General features: G+C 52.0%; 1 protein-coding gene across 6 annotated transcripts in view; it reads right to left on the bottom strand.

Annotated features, from left to right (window-relative positions):
* Window positions 1-11,729: 11,729 nt before the first annotated feature.
* Window positions 11,730-23,326, bottom strand: part of SHC1 (SHC adaptor protein 1) — a 54,265-nt gene continuing 42,668 nt past the window's right edge. For all 6 annotated transcript variants that reach the window (XM_054994520.1, XM_054994532.1, XM_054994528.1 and 3 more), the window contains 8 exons: window positions 22,455-22,508; window positions 21,550-21,601; window positions 20,962-21,088; window positions 19,251-19,422; window positions 18,294-18,354; window positions 15,414-15,566; window positions 14,120-14,370; window positions 11,730-13,296 (listed from right to left, as the gene is read on the bottom strand). In XM_054994520.1, the coding sequence (XP_054850495.1) occupies window positions 13,168-13,296; window positions 14,120-14,370; window positions 15,414-15,566; window positions 18,294-18,354; window positions 19,251-19,422; window positions 20,962-21,088; window positions 21,550-21,601; window positions 22,455-22,508 (999 nt within the window). In that variant the 3' untranslated portion in view covers window positions 11,730-13,167. The remainder of the gene's footprint in view (window positions 13,297-14,119; window positions 14,371-15,413; window positions 15,567-18,293; window positions 18,355-19,250; window positions 19,423-20,961; window positions 21,089-21,549; window positions 21,602-22,454; window positions 22,509-23,326) is intronic.

Here is a 23,326-nt window from a genome sequence, read left to right as displayed (position 1 = left end):
GAGAGCCTCCTTGAGGGTCCGGTTGGTTCTTTCTATGGCGCCTGAAGCTTGAGGGTGGCCGGCTATGTGGAACCGTTGCTGGATGCCTAGTGCTTTACAAAGCTCCTGTGTAACTTCTCCGATAAAGTGTGAGCCTAAATCGGAGTCCATGACTCGCACAATGCCCCATCTTGAAAAGACATTGTTGAACAGTAGTTTGGCTGTGGTGGCTGCATTGTTGCGCTTGCACGGAAACGCTTCGACCCATTTGCTAAAGGGGTCTATGACAGTGAGGCAGTAGCGATTGCCACGAGCAGTGGGGGGAAGGGGGCCGATAAAGTCAATCTGTATGCGAGCCCAGGGTCCATCAATTCTCTGATGCTGGAGGGGAGCTCTAGGTCCGGTGGGGTCTGCATTAACCATAGCGCAGGACAGACAGTTGTCTACCCATTGCGCTACTTCGGTGCGCATGCCAGGCCACCAACCAACCTCTTTTACCCTTTCCAGAGTCAGATCCTTGCCTCGGTGTCCCTGCTCGTGGACAAACTGAATTAAGTCAGCCCTAACTTCCAATGGTACTACCCAATGGCGTTCGCCGGCTGCATCTACTGCCCAAACTATGCCTTCCTCTTCTTTGATCATGAGTCTTCCTGTCTGATCCCTTCCTGCGGTTAGGAGGTCAGTTATTTCTGGGTCAGATAGCTGCAGTTGTGCTAGGTCTAGTGTTCCTGCGGTTCCCTGAGCTTGTCTGCGGGCTTGTGCCCGAGTGGTGACAGGGCGGAGGGGACAATCGGTGGCTAGTTCCGGTGGGGGAGCACTTTCAGTGGCGGCTGCCTTGGCTGCAAGGTCTGCCTGGTCATTCCAATAAGCGGTCTCTGAGTTCGTCTTCTGGTGTCCCTTGACATGGGTCACCTGCGTTGGGCCTGAGCGAGACTGGAGGAGTGCTGCTACTTGCTGCCATAGCTGTAGGTGGGCTACGGGTTTCCCATCGCTAGCTCTCCACCCCTGATTCTGCCACACCGGGAGCCAGACCGTGGCGGCTTTGGCCGTCCAATCCGAGTCTGTGTAAATGGCAAGTGGGCTTTCTGGGGGCTCAAACTCAAGCACCGCCAGAAGCGCTTGCACCTCAGCCGCTTGGCTGGAATGGGGACGGGCTGGACCTTTGAGGGTATGGGCGTCGCTCACTCGCACGGCGCCGTAGCCTGTCCGAGGGGAGCCTCCAACGTGAAAGGAGGAGCCGTCACAGAACCAGCATGTGAAGCCGTTCTGTCGGGCTTCCTCTAGCGGGACTCCCCAAGTGACTGGCCAGACAACCTGTGGTGGCGGGTCCAGGGGGCACTCGTGCTCGGTCCCGGTTACCAATAGGCCATAGGGGGCTGGTGGCTCAGTGGTTTCCTTTTTGAATTCTACTCCGCGGTTGACCAGGGCCAGGGTCCACTGGGCTATGCGAGCGTTTGAAACTTGTCCGTCTTGTATCTTTCCCGACAGGATATATTTGAGGGGCGTGTGAGTGGTTTGAACTATTGTACGTGAACCTCCTATGATAAATTCCCAATGGGTCAGACTCCAAACCAGAGCAAGGCATGTCTTCTCGCATGGGCTAAACTTAGTTTCTACTGCGGTTAGGTTGCGAGAGGCATAGGCTACTACTCTAGCGGTTCCTGCTTGCTGCTGGGTGAGCGTGGCTCCTATGCTCTTGTCTGATACTGCTAACTGGATAAAGAAGGGCTGGGTAACATCTGGATGGGCTAGGGCCGGGGCTGCGGCCAGACTGCGCTTTAGCTCGGCTAAGGCTGTCTGTTGCTCCGGTCCCCACTCCCAGGGAGTGTTCTTCTTGAGGAGAGCATAAAGGGGGCGAGCTTTGTCTGCAAAGGACTCGATGAAGTCTCGGGAGAAGTTAAAAGTTCCTAGAAGGGCTCTGAGGGAGGGGACATCGGTGGGTGCAGGCAGCTTGGAAATGACCTCCATTCGCTGGGCGTCCGGGGTGCGACCCTCGGGTCCCAGGGTCAGACCCAGGTACTTGACGCTGGTCTGAACCAATTGGGCCTTTTCCCTGCTAGCCTTGAACCCAGTCTCGCGGAGGAGTTCCAGGACTTCCCTGGTGATTTGGCGGGCTAATTCTTCCGTGGGGGCGTGGACCAAAATGTCATCCACGTAGCTCAGTACGTGGGGCCTCGAGGAGGGTTGGAGGCGTTCCCACATCTGAACTACATGAGCATGACAAATGCTGGGGCTGGAGTGGAATCCCTGGGGGGTCCGCTTGAATGCGTATTGCTGGCCGCGGAAAGTGAACGCGAACTTGTACCAGCAAGACTCATGCAACCGGATGGAGTGGAAAGCATTGGCCAGGTCTATGACCGAGTAGAACCGGGACCCAGCGGCAATGGCCGTTAGGATCTCATTATACTTGGCCACAACCGGGGCAACTGGAGGGGTGGTGGCATTCAGGGCACGGAAGTCGACCGTCATTCTCCAGGTCACTCCATCTGCTTTTAGAACTGGCCACAATGGGGCGTTGCAGATGGACTGCATCGGGAGTATGACGTCCCACTCAAGGAGTCCTTCTATAGTTTTGGCTATCCCTGCCTCAGCTTCCGCTGGGTACTTGTACTGTCGTTGGGGAGGGGGGTCCTTTCCTTCAATCAGGACGCAGGCGCCCTTCACTATCCCACACTCGGCCTTGTCTGTCACCCATACTTCGGGAAAGTCCTGAACCCAGGGGTCTCCTGTGATGGGGGCGAGAGGAAGGGGGGCCTTGAGGGCTGCGCATCGATGGACCGCATTAACAAAGTCTGGGCCTCCCGGGATGCGCCACAGGAGCCCGTTCGCTAAGTCAATGGTCAGTCCCTCGGCACGGAAGAATGGCATGCCCAAAAGTCCATCGTCTTCTCCCCGGTTTGCGCACGCCGAAATCCGGGTGGCCAGGTTCCCAACGGAGAGGGGGATATCCTGCCAGACCGGGGATTCCTGCGTGCCGCCCCCAAAACCGGCGAGCTGCATGGTAGTGGGGGTCTGGGTGCCCTTTGTGACTAAGGTGGGCCGGAGTATATTAAGTGAAGCTCCGGTATCTATGAGGAGGGTGGCAGGCTTCTTCTTTTCCCCGGGAGTCCCGATCCCTGCCTTCACTGTCGGTCTCCCCCATGTGTCCGGCTTTAGTTTGGCAACTATGCCCACGGAGGGAGACTGGGACTCGGGGCAACCCTATTCTGATCCTGCACCCTGATCGGTGGAAGCGGCGCTTCCTCTAAAGGGGTTGTTGGGGCTCGGGCGTTCCCGAACCGCAGCTATCGGGGGATTCGAGAAGGGAGGGTCCGGCGGCAAAGGGGGCGCCGACGGAGGTACTGGGGGCTGCTGCTGGTCTTCCCATTCCATGATCGCCTTCATTAGAACGGACGTGGGCTTTCCGTCGAAGAGCTCCATGTTCGCTCCAATGTTTTTGAGGCGCATCCATAGTTCCCAACGGAGGGAGTCCCTGGACTGGGGCGTGCTGCCGCGGTCCCGGTAGCCCTCGTGGTCGCCCTGCGATGCTCCCCAAGCATTAGACTGATCTGGAGGCGGGTAGACCTGATGGTGGTACGGGTGCGATGCTCGCGAGTGAGAAGGGGCTATGGGTGCATCCTGTAGTCGGGGCTCGTGGGGTCCCGGCTGGGAGGAGGAACTGTAACTCGGGGTAGGCGCAAAGGAAACTCCCGGACGGTAGTCCCTCGGTCCTCTTCCCCGGTTAAAGCTACTGCTCCTTCCCCTCAGGATTCCTCCCCTTGCCTCCGGATACGGGCTGCGTCCCTGTGGTCGGTACTGAGAGTGGGGGCCATGATTGGCATAGGTAACTGCACTAATCGGCTCGCTTTCCTTTCTACGCGAGGCCGGGGACTTCACATGGCGGATGGCGCCGGTCTCTCGCAACAGGCCAGCAATGCTCCTGATGCGGGATTCCAGCTCTCCCCATGTAATGCTCCCGGGCTCGACTCCTGCTAGGGCTAGGCGAGTGGTGCTGTTGAGTCCATCTATGACTGCCCTCCTGAATTCTAAGTCGTCGAAGTCCGGCATGTCGCTCAAATCTAAATCTACCTCGTCTGCTAGTTCGGCTAGGAGCTGTTTCCTGGCTAAATATGCCTCTGGATCCTCTCCGGGTTTTTGAGACTCTGCAATATACAGGGCTTTTAAACTCTTGGTGGGCCACAGGAAGGCGCACAACTCTTTCATGGCACCATACTGACTGCGAGTGGCTAGTCTCCGGTTAGAAATATATGCGTTGAGGGAGGTGACTATTTCGGGGCTGGCACAATGGCGAGCCAGCTGAGCTACATCGGAGCCACTGGCGGAGGGCTGGGACATGGTCACGTGTGCAAACCATTGTATAGCTGAGTCTCGGTTCAGGGGTCCCATGCGGTCCGCTATAGCTTGGAGCTCATCGGGCCTCCAATTGCGGGTCTCTTTAACTATTCGGTCTGTCTTCCTGCCATCCTCGTCTGTGGTGACAATTTCTTTGGTAGCTATCGGATGGAGGGGCTGTGGAGCTTCCTCGGGCTGGGACGAAGGGGGTGACCAACTGTCGGTACTACCTTCGGGGAGGGCCAAGAGGGCTGCGGGATGCACGGCGGAAATTACGGCCTGCTGCATTCCCAGGTGCTGTTTTAGGGCCTCTAGCTCCCTCTTACAAGTGGAGTGGTCTGCTGCGGCTATCTTTGCAACTTTCTGCTCTGCCATGAACTGGGCAGCATGGGTTAATTTGGCAATTTTCTCTTGTCCTTCAATTACTGCGTGCTCAGCCATATCGGCACGAGCGGTGGCTACTTCAGCCTTGTGCTGGGCGTCCTGGAGGGCAGCGGCTAGTCCCTGCTTCTCCAGCATGAAGTTAACGCGTTCTGAACGCCACTCGGCTGCTTTTTCCTCATGTTCCTTCTTTTCTCTCCTTAGCTTTTCTATCTCCTGTTCCTGTTCTTCCTGAGCTATCTGTAGCTTATTAATTAGGGACACGCTGTCCTGTAGGGCGGTGAAAAGTGCCCAAGCTCCATACCTATCCTTCTTACTTGACCTGGGTTTCTCCTTCTCGCAAAAATCCTGGAAGGCGCTTCTAACTATCTGGAGCGGGTCGGGTCCCTTGAAGGAACCGGCTTCCCAAGGGCAATCTCCCTTCTTAACTAGCCACTTCTCCAGGCGGGGCACGGTGGGGGCTGCCCGGTACATTTTACTTTTTAGTTTAAGGCTGATCTCGGGGGAGGTTAAAGAGTGGACCAGCGACACCAGGGGTGGGGCGATTAAAGCTGCTCAAGGGTTTTAACAACTTCTTCCTCTCTATGTTCCTTTTGGGAGGTTTATCCTTCCCTCAGGTCCTCAAGGGTTTTTACCAGGGGGTTTTAAGGTCCTACTTTTAGGTTCACAAGGGTATTTTTAAGGGTTCTACACTCGGTTCTTCTCCACCGGGGGAGAAGGGAAAGTTCCTATTCCCGTTTCAAGCTTGCCTACAAGCCACGGGACCAGGAAAAGTTTACTGGCTCAGAGGGTGCTCTCAAGCTCTCTAAGCCCAAGAACCAAAAACGCTCAGTGCTCCCAAGCCTCTGCTCAGAAGCTAAAGCTCAGGGGTCTCCCAAGCCTATACTCGGAAAACCAAAGCTCAGGGGTCTCCCAAGCCTATGCGCTCAGAAAACCAAAAAGTGTCCCCAAGCCTCTGCTCAGAAACTGCAATTACGGGGTCTCCCAAGCCTCTGCTCAGGCAACCAGAAATGCTCCCAAGCCTCTGCTCGGAAGCTACAAATGCTCTCAAGCTCTCTGCCCAAGAACTGTACTCAAAGTGTCCCCAGGCCTCGTGCTCAGAGACAAACGGTTAAACTGCCTCCAAGCCAAGACCAAAAGACTGAAAGCGCTCAAGGACTGCCTCTGCAAGTCCCCAAGCAAAAGTGCTCAGGAGTAAAACCACGGTACTCCCAAGCGGAAAAGCGCTCAAGAGTTCTAACAACTCCCAAGCAAGGTGCGCCCACGAGTCTGACTTAAAACTCGCAAGCGGAAAGGCGCCCAAGAGTCTACCTTAAAACTCTCAAGCAAAAAGCGCTCAAGAGTCTAACTTAAAACTCTTAAGCACGGTGCGGCCGGCTGCCGCGGGGCTTCAGGAACCTGGCTTCAGATTCCCAAAGCTAAACTAAAACGAACGGACTATCAATCCCTTCACGTTTCCTCCGGAGCGGGGATTGAAGCCTAAGTGCTGGCAGGAGCGGGGTCTGGACGGACTTAGGAGAGACGGGGGAGGGCGGAAAAGAATTTTATATGTGCTGCTTCAGGATATATATAAATCTATAGAGCCTACTTCTGGGATCCCACCCACATAGACGCGTTTAGGCGGCCCGGAAAGTGGCCAGGAACTTCACCAGTTCAAAGGTCCTCACCCACAGTACACCGGTTATAACGGCTGGAGGGCCTCGCGGTGCACCACAAAAGGCAAGTAGTCCAAAGCTGGCTGAAGGAGGAAATGGGGAAAAGCCAACCCACAAGAGAGAATTGCTCGCTAGAGCCACACACACTCACACTTTTAATTCCCTGAGCTAAATTGCGCTCTTTACACTGAGGTCTGGAAAATTTTCCTCTAAGTCAGTTCGCTGAAGACACGCGTGTCGACTCACGTGCATTCACACGAACTGGGTTATGCCCGCATTCTCCACCAGTAAACTGTTACCAGAACTGCTCTTTATTGTAATGGGGAATTAGCTATAGCAGTCTGTAACTTTAATATTAAGCGAGGATCATAACCTATGTTTACGGAGGTCCCGATCCCAGACACTCTAATGAAAAAGAGGCAGACAAGGAGTAAGGTCCAAACACGTGTATTGAGTGTAGCGTAAGCCTAGCTTGCACAATCATACAAAGAACATACAAGGTCTAAGAAACATAGAGTATGAAATACAGAGACGTTCGCATTAGCTGGTTCCCAACGATGATAGGGGGAATACTCACTTATCCTGGAGCGAAGCAGAGACGCAGCAGCGAGGGTGGCCCAATGCCAGCACTGGGACCACAGACGGACAGCAAGGAGGTCTGGATAGGGAATGGCCGGAGCACCGAGTGGTCTGGGAGACCAGCTTAAATACCCCAAAACGTACCCTGGGGCTGGTGCTGTACTTGGTGGTTCTCACAGATTAAAACAAAGGGTCTAATGGGCTACTGAATGGCTTGGATGGGCCACTTTGGTAATCAGATTGTGATAAGTGACACCTCAGGAAGAGGGGACAAAAGAGGGAGGGGGAAATCCAAGTGGGCTGAAAGGATGTTCCAGCGGACAGGGCTTTTCCTGATGTCATCAGCTTCTGGAATGCGGAGGTTCCTTTGAGATGCATTCTCTAAGTGCTTGGGATGGTCAGCACTTAGCTCTTCTCCGGGGCGGCTCCTAAGATATGCAGAGCGGGGCGAGGGGCTCTCGCTGCGGACGTGGTGTGCCCGCTTCGCCGAAACGGCTTCTCAAAGCAGTCTTCTTCCCAGGGTCTTCTGGTTGCCTGAGAACATGGATGCCGGCTGGGCATAGCTGGGGCTGGATAGCAGGCTGCCCGGTAGCGAGGGCAAGCTCGGCGACCGGCCCGCGGGAGGCTCCAGGCGGGAACTGACCAGGGAGCGCCTAGCCAGGCTCGCTGGAGGTTTCCCCGGCAGGCGCCCGGCTGCTAGCAGCGGCTTGGGCCCATATGAGGCAGGCTTCCATGGAGGCAGGGGGAACAACACTTTAAAACACAGTCCAGAACAGGGAACAGGCACGGTCCGTGGCAGATGGCAATGCAGGCACGGGGCACACTTGTAACACAGTCCAAATGCACACTAGGAAGTCCAGATACAGGTCAGGGCAGGGCTGCCCAGAAAGAGAGTCCTTTGTGCAGTTAACCAAACATGGAGTCAGTAAACTACACAGTCTATAGCGGCAGCAAGGGTAATTGACACGCAGGCAGGAAACTGACACGTGTATTAGAACACACACGTGCAAAGCAGTCTTTGGTGTAGCAGTGAAACAGCAACGCAGGAAACTTTAGCACAGTTCATAGCAGGCTTCAAAGCAGGGGAGGGGGGCCTACTTGGCAACAACATATAAATAAAAGTGCTATTATAACAGCAACTAAACTACAAATCTGACAACATCTCACCCCAATTGCTGGCCAAATGAGGTTCTAAGATGGTTCCAAGAGCTGGGTTTTTCCCCATGCATCAATTGGGGCGGGGGGGGGGGGATTTCAGCACATCTGGCCTCATGAGTTCTGATGAACTTGAAATCTGTGCAATGTTGTATTGTCCCTAATTAAAGATGTTTAGGTTTTGATCCCTGGTGCGGATTTTATGTGGGCCGATATGGCCACATTGAAAGTCAAGAGGGGGACTTGATCTCAGTCCTAGACAAAGCATGTTTGGGCTGTGAATCTCCATGTAATCTGGGTATCTCCTGAAATTATTACTGGTCTCAAGATGACGGAGATCAATGTCCCTGGAGAAAAGGGCTCCTTTGGAGGTAGGACTCTATGGCATTATGCCTTGCTGAATTTGCTCCGCTCTCCAAACTTCACCTCTCAAATATCCAGGAATTTCCCAGCTTATAGGTGGCAACCCTAAAACATGGTCACATGGATTGACAGACAGAGGAGGAGGAAATGGCTTTGGAAAGGCCTCTCAGGCAATCAGCAAATACAGAAGAAAGAGGCGGGGGAGAAATTTCAATCCAGAAAAAACTGGGTAATCAAAGAGGCTGAAAGGAAAAGAAAAACCTTGAATATAAGAATATCGAGTTCAATATCGGAGAAGCCAAAAATATATTAAAGTACAAAATCTTTACTGAGATTCCAAATATTAAAAACCGTGAATTAAAAATCTTATTAACATGAGTACCTCCCCGCTAGTATAATTTTTTTCTTTTAAAGAACAGTTGCACTTATTCACGTGATGATGTCACACATTTTCAGGCATCTTTCAAATGACTGGGTACCGCAGTGGCCTCTCCTGAGGCCAACCAAGTGAAGTGGGCCCAACTGTCTCTCCACCTGGCCTGCTTACATCGCTCCTGGAGAGAAACAGCCCCCCCTCCCCGCTGCGTTTTGCACCACAGCTTGGGGTGGGTGAGCCGACTTAAGCAGTTTTGTTTGTTTTGCAATGTTTTGCAATATTTCCAAACGGTTCACGCTTCTTTCATAAACGTGCCAATGTTTGCAAAAGCATTTTGGGAAAGCGGAAACAGCTGCTTTGGTGAGACTTAAGCAATAGCCTCATTTCCCCTTACATAAATAGGTAAAGGCCTCCTCATGGAGAATCACTGCAGAAGGGGGCATTATTTGGCAGTCTATCCAATAATGCCTGCCTCCAGGATTCCTTTGAGCACGCTGAGGTTCCCGTTTTCTTTCAGCTGCTCTCCAATATTGTGTCTACTTCCTCTGCAAACTGGTTTTCTGCTGCCTCTCCCTCCCTTTCCTTAAAATTTCTCCCTTACATTCCTAAGTGGTTCCCCCGAGTCTTTCTGGGTGACCTAGTTCTGATGGTTTTCCTAAGGATAGGTGCTCAGGCTCTTTACTGTTAGACTGAAATACACGAGGAAAGGATATTTTTGTCAAACTAATTAAGGCTTTTTTAATGTTTAGCAACTGTTTTGTACAGCTCACATCTAGAGGTCTGGGAATGTGCTAAATTTAAATAAACTTATAACCAACTTTTTACTTGTCAAGGGGCTTTTGTGATTTTTTTAAAAAGTTAGGCTTTAATATTTCCAAATCATACATAAGACAAAACCTATAAGACAAAGGTTCTATGAGTTACCTTTTTCTGGACAAAATAATCCCGAGATTAAAAGCCTGCATTAAGTTGTACAGAACTGAGAAAAAGTTACTTTCTTTGGAAATTCTACACAGGGTATGAAAGTGGAAGACGTTTTAAAACTACCATTGAGTCACAGGGGAAATTCCAAGTAATATCGACTAGTACAATGACAGAACTAGTTACGTGAAACATTTTGTTCCATGAAGCATCTCACGAATTCTAGTTCTGTTTTTGACAAGACCGATACAAATACCTTTTTTTTTGTTTTTTGGTAGAAAGTCAAAAGATGCCTGCCAAATTTTCGTTTGGATAACTGAAGCCACAAGGGATAACAACAGAGCCTAAGCTAAAAAGGAAATAATGTTCTCCCGCCCCTGCCCTTCCTCCAATATAGAGAGAACAACACTGACCCACCTTACAGGATTGTTTTAAGTTCTATACAAACGTTATGTGTGGGCATCGTATTCCGTATTAAAAGTCTGCAGTTTCCAGGCCAGAAACGTCCAGTTTATTTTGGAACTTGCTGGCAGGATCTGGAGTTTCTGTCCAGCGCGTGAAGCCCTCGTTTCTAGATTGATGAGACTAATTCTAGGAGCCATTATGAAGAAATCTTTTTGCAACATATTCAAGGTTACACAAGAGCCGGTGCAGCATTGTGGCCAAAGGGTTGTCGCCAATTTCAGCCACAAAAAGCCACAATCTCTCGGCCTTCAAATTCTGCAATACGGGGAGAACAACATAGGCCTGCCTTACAGGGCCATGGGAGGGATTACATTGATAGCATACGAGAATCACTCGTGAGAGTCACAGAAGTATTATTTCAAGATGGGTAGCCAGGTCTTTCTGAAGCAGTAGAAAAGAGCAAAAGTCCAGTAGCACCTAGAAGACTAACAAAATTTGAGGTACGGTGTGAACTTTTTGTGAGCTTTTGATACCTGAAGAAGTGAGCCGTGACTCATGAAAGTTCACACCCGACCTCAAAGAGGTCTAGGCATCACTTGCCTGCCGCTAACTCCACACCATGTGCCAAAAGAATTTCTTCTGCTTTTCTGATACATCAGGGATTGGTGCACGAGAAGTTCTGTTTGGCCGGTCTCCTTGGTTTCCATACGTTCTGTAACTTCGACAAGGACGTTAGGAAGCCCCAAGGCTGCAGGATCCCGCACGGGGTCATATAAAAATCTTCCCTGCCCCCCGCACTCCCTTGTGGACTCTGGCTATGTCCCTTGGTAGCTAAAGAACTTGTCTTACAAGGCCATTCCATGCAATCCACCTCCGCTCTCTACATTGGACAAACTGGCCAGTCCCTTCAACAAGGAATTAACGGACATGACATCAGAAACCAAAACATTAAAAAAAAACAGTGGGGGGGGGGACATTTTAACCTTCCAGGATATTCAATTGCTGACCTAAAAGTAGCAGTTATCCTGTAGTGGAATTTTAAAGGGAGATTAGAGAGTCTGCTGAATTGCAACTGATCTCAAGACAATGCATCCACCTGGACTGAATCGAGACCTAGGCTTCCTGTCCCATCGCCAATGCTGATTTCTCCACACCCACTACCCCTTTGCATACCCCACCCTATCCAATCACGCCTGCCATTGTCGTTCACTCGCTATTGTCATTTGGCTTCTGTAAGCACTCCACTCTCCAAGATATGAGGAGAGATGGACTCACATTCTAGCTGTATCTGAAGAAGTGAGCTGTGGCTCACGAAAGCTCACACCCTACCACAAATTTTGTTAGTCTTATAGGTGCTACTGGACTCTTGCTCCATTCCAAGCAGTGTTATACTCTTCTTCTATAATGGAATGAGTGGCCTCAGAAGGGTTCTAACTGCTTAGGACCCGCACGGAAAGTCTTGCCTACGGTTACCTGCCCAATTAGGGGCTGAAAGGATGGGAATTGTCTCACCCCCAAAAGGATTCTCCATCCCAGCATAATTCCCCCCACCCACCCAACAGATGCTTCGGACCACCAGAGGATAAAGAAATACCAACTTTAATAATAACCATTGGGTTCCTTTGGTATAATCAAGATAAATCAAACTGATACAAAGTGTGTGTAGTTGAGGGGGGGGGCAGTTGGGGGAAGGGAGTGAGGTGAAAATGAAGCCCCCCCCTCCAGTGTGGTGGGGCAGGCACAGTGATAACAGGTGCTGGAGGGGTGATGGGATACGAGGGGGGGGGCTACACTTTGGCTTCTGGAGTATAACAATCTACATGCAAGATGAGGTTATCAAACGTATGTACAGACCTGGGGAAGGAAAGGGAGGGGGAAGGAGGAGGGGGGGCGAGTTGAACAGTGCAAGGCCGCCCCCATCTCCCCCCAAGGCCCTTTAGGTGCTCTGGAAACCCTGTCGACCTGAACTCACAGCCTCACACAAGGGCTTGATCCTCTGCGACGGAGGCGTTCCCTTCTCCCAAGAGACTCTGCGCTGCTGAGGCTCTGTGCTTCTTTTGAAGGGTGGGGAGTGGGCAGAGAAAGTGTAGTGTGGGACGTAGCCCAGAGGAAGCCCCCCCGCCCCTCCCCCACAGAAGGCAGCTAATGCCTGCCTTTCCATGAGGAGTCAAGAGCAGCAGCAGGCCTGAGACTGTGGCTGATAGGGGGGAGAGGAAACAGCTATTTCTGCCTGCTTTTCTCCCCCACCCCTTTCACAACCCCCCCCCCCAAAAAAAACCAGGCCAGGTTTGTGCCACCAGAGCACAGGGCTTTGCATAAAATCTCAGACCTGTAAAAGGGTCAAGGCACACAGAGTTAATATGTCAATTGGGGACGGAGGTGGGGTTTGTCTCTCTTGCCCTCTTTTTGTGCTTTGAGGTTCAGGGGCCTCTGCACCTCCCCACCCCCACGATATGGCGAGGGGCTTTGGCATGGCTGAATCCACTGGAAGAGGACTCAACAGGGCGCTACTTGCAAAAGATGCAGCAACTCCCATCCCCGCCGCTTCAAGGACCGGGAGCAGACCCCCTGCCTGCCGAAGGTGAACCGGGCAGAGGTGGGGGACGGAAAGTTGTGAGCATGGAATCTGGGAAGGGAGGAAAGTGAAACAGCTGAGCACCTCCCTAAAGACTAGGTGCTTTATGAAGCCGAGGGAAGGCTAAGCAATTTTACCGCCCAGACTTCTTTTGTGACAAATCAAGAGCTTTGTGAGCAGTAAGGGGGGGGGGGGGTTAAGTGACCATTCGAATTTCCACTACCAAACAGGAAAGAGGGTGATGCTTTGGCAGAAACGGCATCCCTCTTGCTGTCAGTCCAGACGGATGCCACAAAGCCTCACAAGATGTGGCACGTGAGTCTGTGCGCGCGGTGCGGCCAGCCAAGAAACAGGACCCCACAGAAGGTGGGCCAGCCTGGGCGGAGCAGTCAGAAGGAGAAGGCAACATTGGGGAGGGGGGACGATGCGCCCAACCCCCTCGCTTCTCACGACCTCCGCTCCACAGGCTGCTGCAGGCAGAGTTCGCTGCCTGCCGAGATGATCGGCAACCGATTGTCCATGTGGTAGCTGATGAGGTGGCTGACACTCTCGAAGCGGTGGTCCTTCGTTCGGACCTGTAAGGGGACAAACAGCAACACTAGAGACCCAGAACTCGTTTCTCTCTCTAACAAGTTAGAACACTGATCTGTTTTTTTGGAGTTCTCTACTACAGAAACCACAATGCGGAATTTTCCCAGGGGAGCTCCGTAGACACTGGTGTCAGCCCGTAGCAAACATGTCAAGTGCAGACAGGTGCGAGGCCAGGGCCTTCTCAGTGGGTCACAGCCCAGCCTGAGGAAGACGCACCGAGGGCAGCACCCCTTTCCTTTTCTAGTTCATTCTGTGCGTTCTTCTGAGAACAGGAGAAAGACAAGGAAGGTGAAAGATGGAAGCACTTGGCAAAAAATTATCAACGAGGGTGCCAGATTGCAGATTTCAGTTTCAAAACAAAATTCCAGCCTGGACAGGTTGCAGTCCAGCGGTGAAGATGTCCACGTGCTTTGGGAGGGCTGGGGTCTCACGCGTGTTCCCACGTATCCATCATCCGCCTGTTACGTAGGGAACATCCATGTGCACGCTGGGAAAAACGGAGCTGCCCTGGACCCAAGCCGTTTTGTGCAGACAGCATCCGATGCCTCCTGTTTATCTTAATTTGCAGGCTGAACTAGGACAGGGTGGGATTCTGGAAGCGCTGGAACGGGACTGTCCCCATTCTGAAAGAAGGCCCCCCCTTCTACGAAAACAGCAGTGGCCACTGAGATGCTGAAACTGTACCCCCTGCCCTCTTCCCCACAATGCCGGGAAGCTCCTAAAATTCTACAGGGTCGATTAGGGGGTGCGTGTATATTTTGCGGGTCAAGTTCGCATTTTGCTTCCGCCCCGGCCCGAAAGACTCACCACTCCTTCCGGGTCGACGAGGAGCAGATGCTTGGGCTGTCCCCCTTGCAGCCCGGTCAGCACGTACTGGCCCGGCGTGGTGGTGCTCTCCCGCACGAGGAAGTCCCCGTTGGCCTGCAGCAACTTCTCGGCCTCTTTGCGGCTCATCCGGCCGTGGTACCAGGGCTCCCAGCGCAGCTGCTCTTCCATGGAAGCCACTAGCTGGGCCGGTGGAACTGGGGGAGGCACGCGCAAGGCATCCTCGAATGGCTCTGGGGAAAGGATGCAGGAGGGGAGGTTTCTGGGTGATTTTCCTAATCTGGACCTCCCTGGTGTTTGAGATCTGTGTCAGCTGCGTGTCTCTACAGGACTGCTCTCCCAAAGCCAAGCGATGCTGTTTGGGCATCAGATGCGTGCGGAGCTAAATCGGGGGTCCTGCATGTTTGAAAGCTTGTGTGATGTCGTAGGCTAGGGTCAGATCAGGGCCAGGGAGTTCAAATTTCCACACAACCATGAACCTCCCTGGGTCACTCTGAGTCAATTATTCTTTCTTACCTTAGCCTACCTCATAGGGTTGTTGTGGGGAGAAAATGGACGGGGGAGTACCCCTTGTGCCTGGAGCTCCATGGAGGATAAGACTACATTCAAGCTGTAATGGCGTATTTTAACTGTTTTTATTTGGCTTTATAATGTATTTTATTATGCTGTTCTGTTAGCTGCCCTGGTTGGGCAGAATGCCTTAAATAAATAATAATAAATAACTTGTGGCTATTTCAGCTAACTAGGTAAACTGTATTACTGAAATAATTAATTCCTGGATTCTTATGTCCACACAAGGGGTGGTTGTGTTTTAAATTGTGACTCCCCTCACGTTGTTTGCCGAGGTCAGCAGAGGTATGCCGCAACACCACCCCAAAGATGCTTGCGCGTCATGGAATTCGTATAACCCATTCTCTCTGTAGTGAACGCACCTTTTTGATTCAACTGGGTTTTGCTGGCGGCTGCTATTTTCAGCTTATGATTTATTTTAGGTAGCTTATATATATTTTTGGGTAGCTTATATATAATCTCAGTCCCTTTGAAATGTGGATTGTTCGCTTTCCAAGTCAATAAAAGAAATGAGCCAGTCACGTCTGCTAGCTACGTCACGTCCACAAAAGTCCCCAGGGTGGTGGTGGTTGTGGAGATAATAATAACACACTTTGTAAACTGCTCTGAGTGGGCATTAAGTTGTCCTGAAGGGCGGTATATAAATCGAATGTTGTTGTTATTGCTAAAAGGCCAGTACATAGGACCCCACACACATGCCACTCACTCATGTCAAAGAGATCTCTCTGGACGCTGCCGTTGGCCGTCGGACCGGCTTGCCGTGCCTTTTCCAGATTCTGCACATTGACATAGGAGGGGTCGTCAAACAGGTCTGTGCGCCCAGATGGGCCGGTGGTGGCAGCCGGGTATCTGTCCCTTCCTGTAAGGGGGGGAGGAGAGGAATTTTATTCAGGAACGCCGGAAGAGAAGCAGGCAGCAGCCTTCTAGGAATGAGCTCATCCTTTGTGCTTGAGTTTGGAAGGCTCAGGAGACAACAGGTAGCTAATTAGAGCCTCCACAGCTAGAGGCAGTCTACCCAAAGATGGCGGATGTGCAGCAGGGGACTTCACACTGTGAATGTGGCCTTCTTGGAGGCATCAGGCTAGCTCCTGCGAGGCCCTGGGTCTGATCCAGCAAGGCTGTTCTGGTGTGACAGAAAAGATACGTGGAGAGTGACAGCAGAGATCCAGTGCCTAAAGCAGTAATTCCCTTCCGGTCTGGGATTCCTGGTCCCCCCTGGCTGAAGGCAGGGCTGTGTGTATGCAGCTGGCACTACAGAACTGGAAATGGCACAACACACAGCACTGGGAAGACAACATTCAGCTTCCGGAGAAACTGCTCCCCCCCCCTGCTTTTTAAAAAAGAAGCAAGTTGCTCGTTGGCACTCGATACGTGTTAGAGCAGCGTTCCCAGCCTGTGCGCCCGAACCTGAAAGTGGGCCATGGAGCCGTCAAAGCGGGTCACAGGCTTCTTTCCCATTCAGCCCAGGCACTTCCTCCTTTGTTTGGCCCATTTGCACTCTGGGACCAAGTTCAGAATTAGATATATCTTGTGGGATTTTGTTTTTTGTAGGACTGACTTGATTCGCACGATGAGCGCCAACTTCGTTTTTCAAGCTGAGAGTACGCACAGCCCCGGCCAGAGTCACGTAGGGCTGATAGCATGGCAAACATACTTGCTGAAGAGTTAATGCCAAGTGCCTGCATGAAGCAGCTGCTACTCAATGGCTCAGAATCAGGCCCTCATGAACACACATATAGGACTGATTCAGAGCCTTGCTACAAGTGACATCTTACACACGAATGGCACTTGATCATTTTCGCAAGTCTTTCTGGGAATTGAAGTCCCTCTCCCCCACCCCTTTTCTTTCTGTTCCTTCCCCTCTCTGTTAGAATGCCTGCCTGAAGAGACGGAGAAAGCCTGCTTTTGCAGATCGCTCCTCCAGTCACAAGCCTGCTCTCAATGATCTTTGGGGGTGGGCAGCTGCGACTTTCTCAGCTTTCTCCAGAGCATCTCCCCCAGCAAGACGATTAGCAAAGTTGCAGCTGCCCACCCCCAAAGATCACTGAGAGCAGGCTTGCGACTGGAGGAGCGATCTGCAAAAGCAGGCTTTCTCTGACTTTTAAGGCAGCGATTCTAACAGAGAGGGGAAGGACACTGGGACTTCACCGACGTGTCAGCTTTCTCCAGAGCATCCCCCACCCCCCAGCAAGACGATTTGCAAAAGCTGCTGTTTCCGTAGGCTTTCTCCGTCTCTTCAGGCAGCCATTCTAACAGAGAGGGGAAGAAACAGAAGGAAAAGGGGTGGGGGAGAGGGACTTCAATTCCCAGAAAGACTTGCAAAAATGATCAAGTGCCGTTCGCGTGTAAGATGTCACTTGTAGCGAGGCTCTCAGACTGTGAAATCATTGTCTGGCATGGCATGTACAGGCCTGGAAAGGGCCCTGGGCTCGCTTTCTCCTGCTCCCTTCTCATCCCTCCAATTTCTCGCATGTAGCAAGCTCATTCATCATTTTTTGGTTTGCGAGGCATAGTTCACCGTTACATCCCAACTAGCAAACCTCCTCCAAAGCAGGCTTTATTATTTAGTTATTTTATTTAAATTATTTCTCCGCAGCATTTCCTCCCAAACAGGGCCCCCAAGGCAGCGAACCCCCAAAACATCTCAATCTTAAAACAACATTTAAAACAAAGTGCCTGTAAAATAATTCTATAAAAAACACATGATGCCAATTTGCAAACAGGACTGCAAAAAGCAACTGTTGAAGAAATAGTCCCTAGTCACAGCCCCTCTATATACTGCCTTGGTCAGGCCGCACCTGGAGTATTGTGTGCAGTTCTGGAGGCCTCACTACAAAAAGGATGTGGACAAAATCGAGAGGGTGCAGAGGAGAGCGACGAGGATGATCAGGGGTCTGGAGACTGAGCCCTACGAGGAAAGGCTGAGGGCCTTGGGAATGTTTAGTTTGGAGAAGAGGAGGTTGAGGGGGGACATGATTGCTCTCTTTAAGTATTTGAAAGGCTGTCATTTGGAGGAGGGCAAGGAGCTGTTCCAGTTGGCAGCAGAGGGTAGGACCCGAAGCAACGGGCTTAAATTACATGCACAAAGGTACCGGCTGGATATTAGGAAAAACTTTTTTACAGTCAGAGTAGTTCCAAGGTGGAATCAGCTGCCTAGGGAGGTGGTGAGCTCCCCGTCACTGGCAGTTTTCAAGAAGAGGCTGGATGAATACTTGTCAGAGGTGCTTTAGGCTGATCCTGCACTGGGCAGGGGGTTGGACTAGAAGGTCTGTATGGCCCCTTCCAACTCTATGATTCTGTGAAAGCTCGACTCTCATTTTCCAAAAACGAAGATGAGTCTCTCTTGCGGTATTCCAAAGTAGGCACTTGCAACATACCTAGCCCTATACGAAGCAGGCAGACCCCTCTTTGCAACAGAAGCCTGCAGCACAGGGCTATTTAGCACTCTGGCTGGCTGCTCGGTTACATCCCCTTCCCAAAGTTGGGGAGTTCCCCATCCAGCAGTGGAGAATAAGCAATATTGCACCACCCCTTTTTTCTTTGGAGTGGGTGCTTTTCAAAGTAATGAAGAAACCAGAAAGGTTACCTTGAGCAGCGGGTGGCGGTTTCCTGGAGTCGTAGTCCCCACCAGCCGTTTGACCCACCGGCTACGGGAAAAGAGAGGCAGGATATAAGGCACTGGTAGGTAATCAAAGTTGCTAAGGGCTGGGGGCGAGGGGAGTTGCTGGCTGCAGGGATTAAAGGTCCCAATGGAACGCCACACTTAATTAGCTTATGGAACTCTCTGCCACAAGGCGTTTTTAGGGGAAAAAAGATTAGGCAAACTTCACAATGGAGAGGTCTATCAACAGCTGTTAGTTATGGTGCAACAGAACTCGGGGGGGGGGGAGCTGTGGCTCAGTGGCAGAGCATCTGCTCGGCACGGAGAAGGTCCCAAGCTCAATCCCCGGCATCTCTGGTAGGAAAGATCAAGTGGCAGGTGATGTGAAAGACCTCAGCCTGAGACCCTGGAGAGCTGCTCAGAGGAGACACGATTGAACTTGATGGACCCTGCTGAGCAGGGCCGGAAAAAACTGAAGAGCAAGGGGAGCCTCTTCCCCTAGGATCGCAAGTTCGGCTGACCCTGTGTAAGAGGAGGAGGAGCTACCCAGGAGTCAGGACTGCCCCACTCCAGGACTGCAGGAGAATGACCTCGATGGACCAAGGCATCTTTGGGTGTTCGACCTCTGAAACTGGAGGGTTCTGTTTAGTGAGAAGAGCTGGAATCTGCTTGACAGACTTCTGGGCTACGGATGTCAATGTGAGGGATGAAGGGCCATCGGCCCTCTCCAGCATATGCAGGGGTGTGGATTTCCCAGAAGTCTCTCGGGGAAACAGGGTCCTAGATGACCAGCCTTTGGCTTGGTTTTTTAAACAAATGTCCTTGGAAATCCAGAGGCGTAATGCCATTTGTGGCTCACAACCGAATGCCCCGACACGCCGGGGGGCAGCAGGACACCCGTGCCAACGCGGAGTCAGGCAGCATGCGTTTCCTTCTGCTTACCAGGGTGGCGCCAAGATGGTTGGGCGTCTGGGCTGCCGTGGCTCCGTCCCGTAAGCGCATGTCGACCACGCCACCCAGGGGCGGCTCCTTTCCGGGGAAGTCGTTGTAGTACTGGTGGTCGGGTGGCGGGTCCTCTTCCTCGTCCCAGGCGGAGCCGTCGAAACCAGCCATCCTAGGAAGTGGAGGGAACACAAGAGAGAGAGAGAGAGAGAGAGAGAGAGAGAGAGAGAGAGAGAGAGAGAGAGAGAGAGAGAGAGAGAGAGAGAGGTGTTTGGGGTGGGGAAGGAAGAGAGTTCTGCGGCAAGGACTTCATGCGCTGCTGCCCCGCGGTGTTTGCTGCACCACATAGATGCTAGCAAAAGCCCATGATTACGGAATGATCTCCCCAGGGAAATACACCTGGCCCCGTGGCTCTCGAGCTTCAGGAGGCAGCTGAAGACCTTTTAAATTTAACAGGGCTTCTGTTTAGCCACCTTTTAATGTATGGGTAGTTTTAAAGCTGTGTTTTGAATGTAATTTTATATTTGTTTCTCTTCTACGTTGTAAGCCGCCTTGAGCTCCTTAAAGGCGGAAAGGCGGCTTAATCAGTGTCTTATATGGATGGTGTACTTGTCCTGGATAGCCCAGGAGAGCCTGATCTCGTCCGATTTCAGCAGCTAAGCAGGGTCGGCCTTGGTTAGTGACTGGATGGGAGACTTCCAACGAAAATCAGGGTTGCAGAGGCTCTTGCCATGTAAACTCCACCAGGGGTGACCATAAGTCAGCTATGATTTGAGGACTCTCTCCACCACTCAAACCAAGGAGCCGGATGACAGCCAGCGTGGTCACACGAGAATCTGGACGACACAGGTTCAAATACCCACTCTGCCATTGAAATTTACTGGGCGGGCCTTGGGGCCGGTTACTCTCCCCTCTGCCTCACCTACCTCACAGGGCTGTTGTGAAGTTGAAGCGGACAATGGAGATCCACGTACAGCACGTTGTGCTGCCACTAGCCACGGTGACTATGCAGAGGCAGCCAACCTCTGAATCCCAGTGCTAGGAAGCGGCATGAGGGGGAGGCCTCGGCCTCTGGGCCCGGTCTGTTGGCCTTCCTGCACTGATTTCTATGTTTTAATGTGTTTTAATGTGATTTACGTATTTAACGTGATTTTTATTGATTGATGTTACTCGCTCTGAGCCTGCTTGTGAGGAGAGCGAGTTATAAATGTAATAAAGTAATAAATGAGTGTGAGACGGGATGGTGGGCGAGAGAAGGCTCTTCTCATGTTCTTTAGAGAGCCAGTTTGGTGCAGTGGTTAAGAGCGGCAGGACTCTAATCTGGAGAGCCAGGTTCGATTCCCCACTCCTCTGCTTGAAGCCAGCTGGGTGACCCGGGGTCAGTCACAGCTCTCTCAGAGCTCTCTCAGCCCCACCCACCTCACAGGGTGATTGTTGTGGGGATAATGATAACATACTTTGTAAACCACTCTGAGTGGTTGTTAAGTCGTCCTGAAGGGTGGTATATAAATTGATTATCAATCAATAGGTGAAGACTGTGATGCGGGGAATGACATAAAAGCCAGAGACATGGAGGGGGACGAGGAGAAAGTGCTGGGATCGGTTCCGGGTGGAAGGTATTTGGATTCTGAGAATTGCAGCCAACCCCTAATAGAAGTTAGGCTTCTCTTCGCTCTCGTGAGGACGGGTTGCCTCAGCCTTGTGGCCTTACCTGTCGTGGGGGGTGACGAGCTTGGGAGGGTTCTTGAGGTACTGCTTGAAGCGCAATTCGAACGCCTGCCCGATGGTGCTGATGACGTCTTGGGCCAGCCCCTCGGGGCACTCCAGGATATGGCAGGCTGCAGGGAGAGACAGACCAGATATTGCAAGGCACTGGAGCAAAAGGAGGGTCCAGGAAAACTGGGCCAGATGCTGGAGTCCCTCGACCCCCTGCTGCCGGGTCTAAACCTGCTCCCAGCTTCTTATGCCAAGCCAGACGTTTGTACCCTGTGATCCCCGCTGCCCCAAATTTTAAATTTTATTTCCCCAGCTGGGTTCCGAAACAAGAGGCAAGCCTGAATGAGGAAAACCAGCCCTGGGGAGGAGGATTTGCAGGAGAGAATCAGCGGGCTTGGAAGGGATGGAGTGTTCCTCTGCATCCCCTTTTCTCTGCTATTGGGGCAAATGAGTGTGTCAGGAGTTGGGACCACACGCTTCAGAGGTATTGTCTGGTTCAGCCAACGCAAGGCACAGCATGCCTAGAGCCACGGGAAAGGCTGAACTGACTGGCAGCATCTCCCGAGGGGTGCGGAGATCTTACCTCTGTGATTGACGGGGTCTTTGGCAACGTAGGCGACATACTCAGCTGTGTCCTGCAAAGATGGAGAGTGCTGTTGAGTGCCGGAGGAAGGCTTAGAGGCCGCAGATTCGTTCCACCAGTGGTGCCACTTTCCCGGGGCGCAAGAGGCTCCTTGGTCTCGTGTCAGGGGAAGGCTCTTGGCGTAGGGGATGGTGGGACCCAGCTGTAAGTGGGCAAGCGAGTCCTGCAGCTCCCCTTTTCCAGCCAGGAAAAAGGGCAATGGATTCTGCCTGGGGTGGGAAGGGGGACAGAGAGGGAAGCCCTGGAATCCACCAGCCCGGGCTGAGTCACAGGTGCAGCCTCGAGACCTGTACATTCTGCAGCCAGTTAAACGAAATTGGGCAGGATGCTTAAGGGGTGCAGACAGGGTTGCCAACCTGGAGATTCGGGGGTGCAGCCACAGGAGGGTGGGATTTGGGGAGGAGAGGGACCTCAGTAGGATAGTCCACCCTCAAGAGCAGCCGTTTCCTCCGGGGGAACTCGTCAGTGTGGTTTCTTCATCAGTTGTAACTCCAGGAGATCTCTCAACCTGGAGGTTGGCAACCCTACCTGGAGATGTATTCATTTTCTCCTACTTCGCACAAGGTTCTGCTAGTCCTGGGGAAGAGCGAGGGGCCCACCGGTGGTGGAAATCTTATACAACTCCCTCTAAGATCTCCGCAGGCTTTTCTGCACGCTTTGGAAGCATATCGAGGGGGCAGGTGCTTGATTTTTAGGACTCGGCATCTTAATATGGATGTAATGCCAATAAAGGCTGCTGCTGCTGCAACTTAGACTCAGGATCAGAGATGCTGGGGAAGCTGCCGCAGAACACGTACGAGCCCAGCTCAAAAGACAGTTGCGTTCAAGCCTTCCTCCACACTCACCGGATCCCCTCCGGATGCGAAAGAAATCGACTGCATGTGATGGTTGGCAATGATCTAGCGGCGGGAGAGAAGGGAGACGATTTAGATGCAGGGGCGGCGGCGAGGACGGGAAACAACCCCTCCCCTGTCCTCATGCTGAAACTTGCCATGAAGGTGAGCATCAAAGCCCCACCTCGCCAAGTGAAAAGCAGAGACGTCCAGGTGTCTAAAAAAACCCTCCGGGATACGAAAGAGACCTTGGAGACACCAGAACTACTACTCTTGGGTACTGCCACCTGTGCTGAAAGGGTACCTGGAGAGGCGTACTCTGCAGCTAATTCTTCACTGCCTGGGACACTGGCTAGCGCATCGGCTGTGGATTTGTGAACAAAAGCCAGTGGAAAGCGGGTTATCCCCAGAAACTGGTATTTAGAGGTGATCTCTCCTCCGAACTTAACCACCCAGGCAGATGACCACAGACAGACCAAGCTGCCTCCATGAATCCTTCTTGTCCCCTTTTTAAAGCCATCTGAACTAGCAGCTGCCACAACATCTTGTGGCAGTGAGTTCCATAAGATAACGACGCGTTATTTGAAGAAGTACTTCCTTTGGTGTACCCTGAATCCACTGTCTATTGATTCCACAGGGAGCCTCCAAGCTCTTGTATTATGGATGAAAGCGGGGTGGGGGGATTGCACTGTATAAAGTTTCAGAAATCTCTCATGTTTCCCTCTGCCCTGCCACTTTAGTCGCCTTTTTTCTAAACTAAAAAGCTCCCCATCATTTTGGACGTGGGAAATCCAGGCACCCATCTAAACCTTCTTTACATATACACTTGCACACACATGTAAGTACAGCCCATGCTTTGTATGCAAGGATATTTTCCCGGCTGG

The sequence above is a fragment of the Eublepharis macularius genome, chromosome 1, assembly GCF_028583425.1.
Source record: "Eublepharis macularius isolate TG4126 chromosome 1, MPM_Emac_v1.0, whole genome shotgun sequence".
NCBI lineage: Eukaryota > Metazoa > Chordata > Lepidosauria > Squamata > Eublepharidae > Eublepharis > Eublepharis macularius.
The sequence above is the reverse complement of the archived record's forward strand: the minus strand, read 5'-3'. Positions and strand labels throughout refer to the sequence as shown.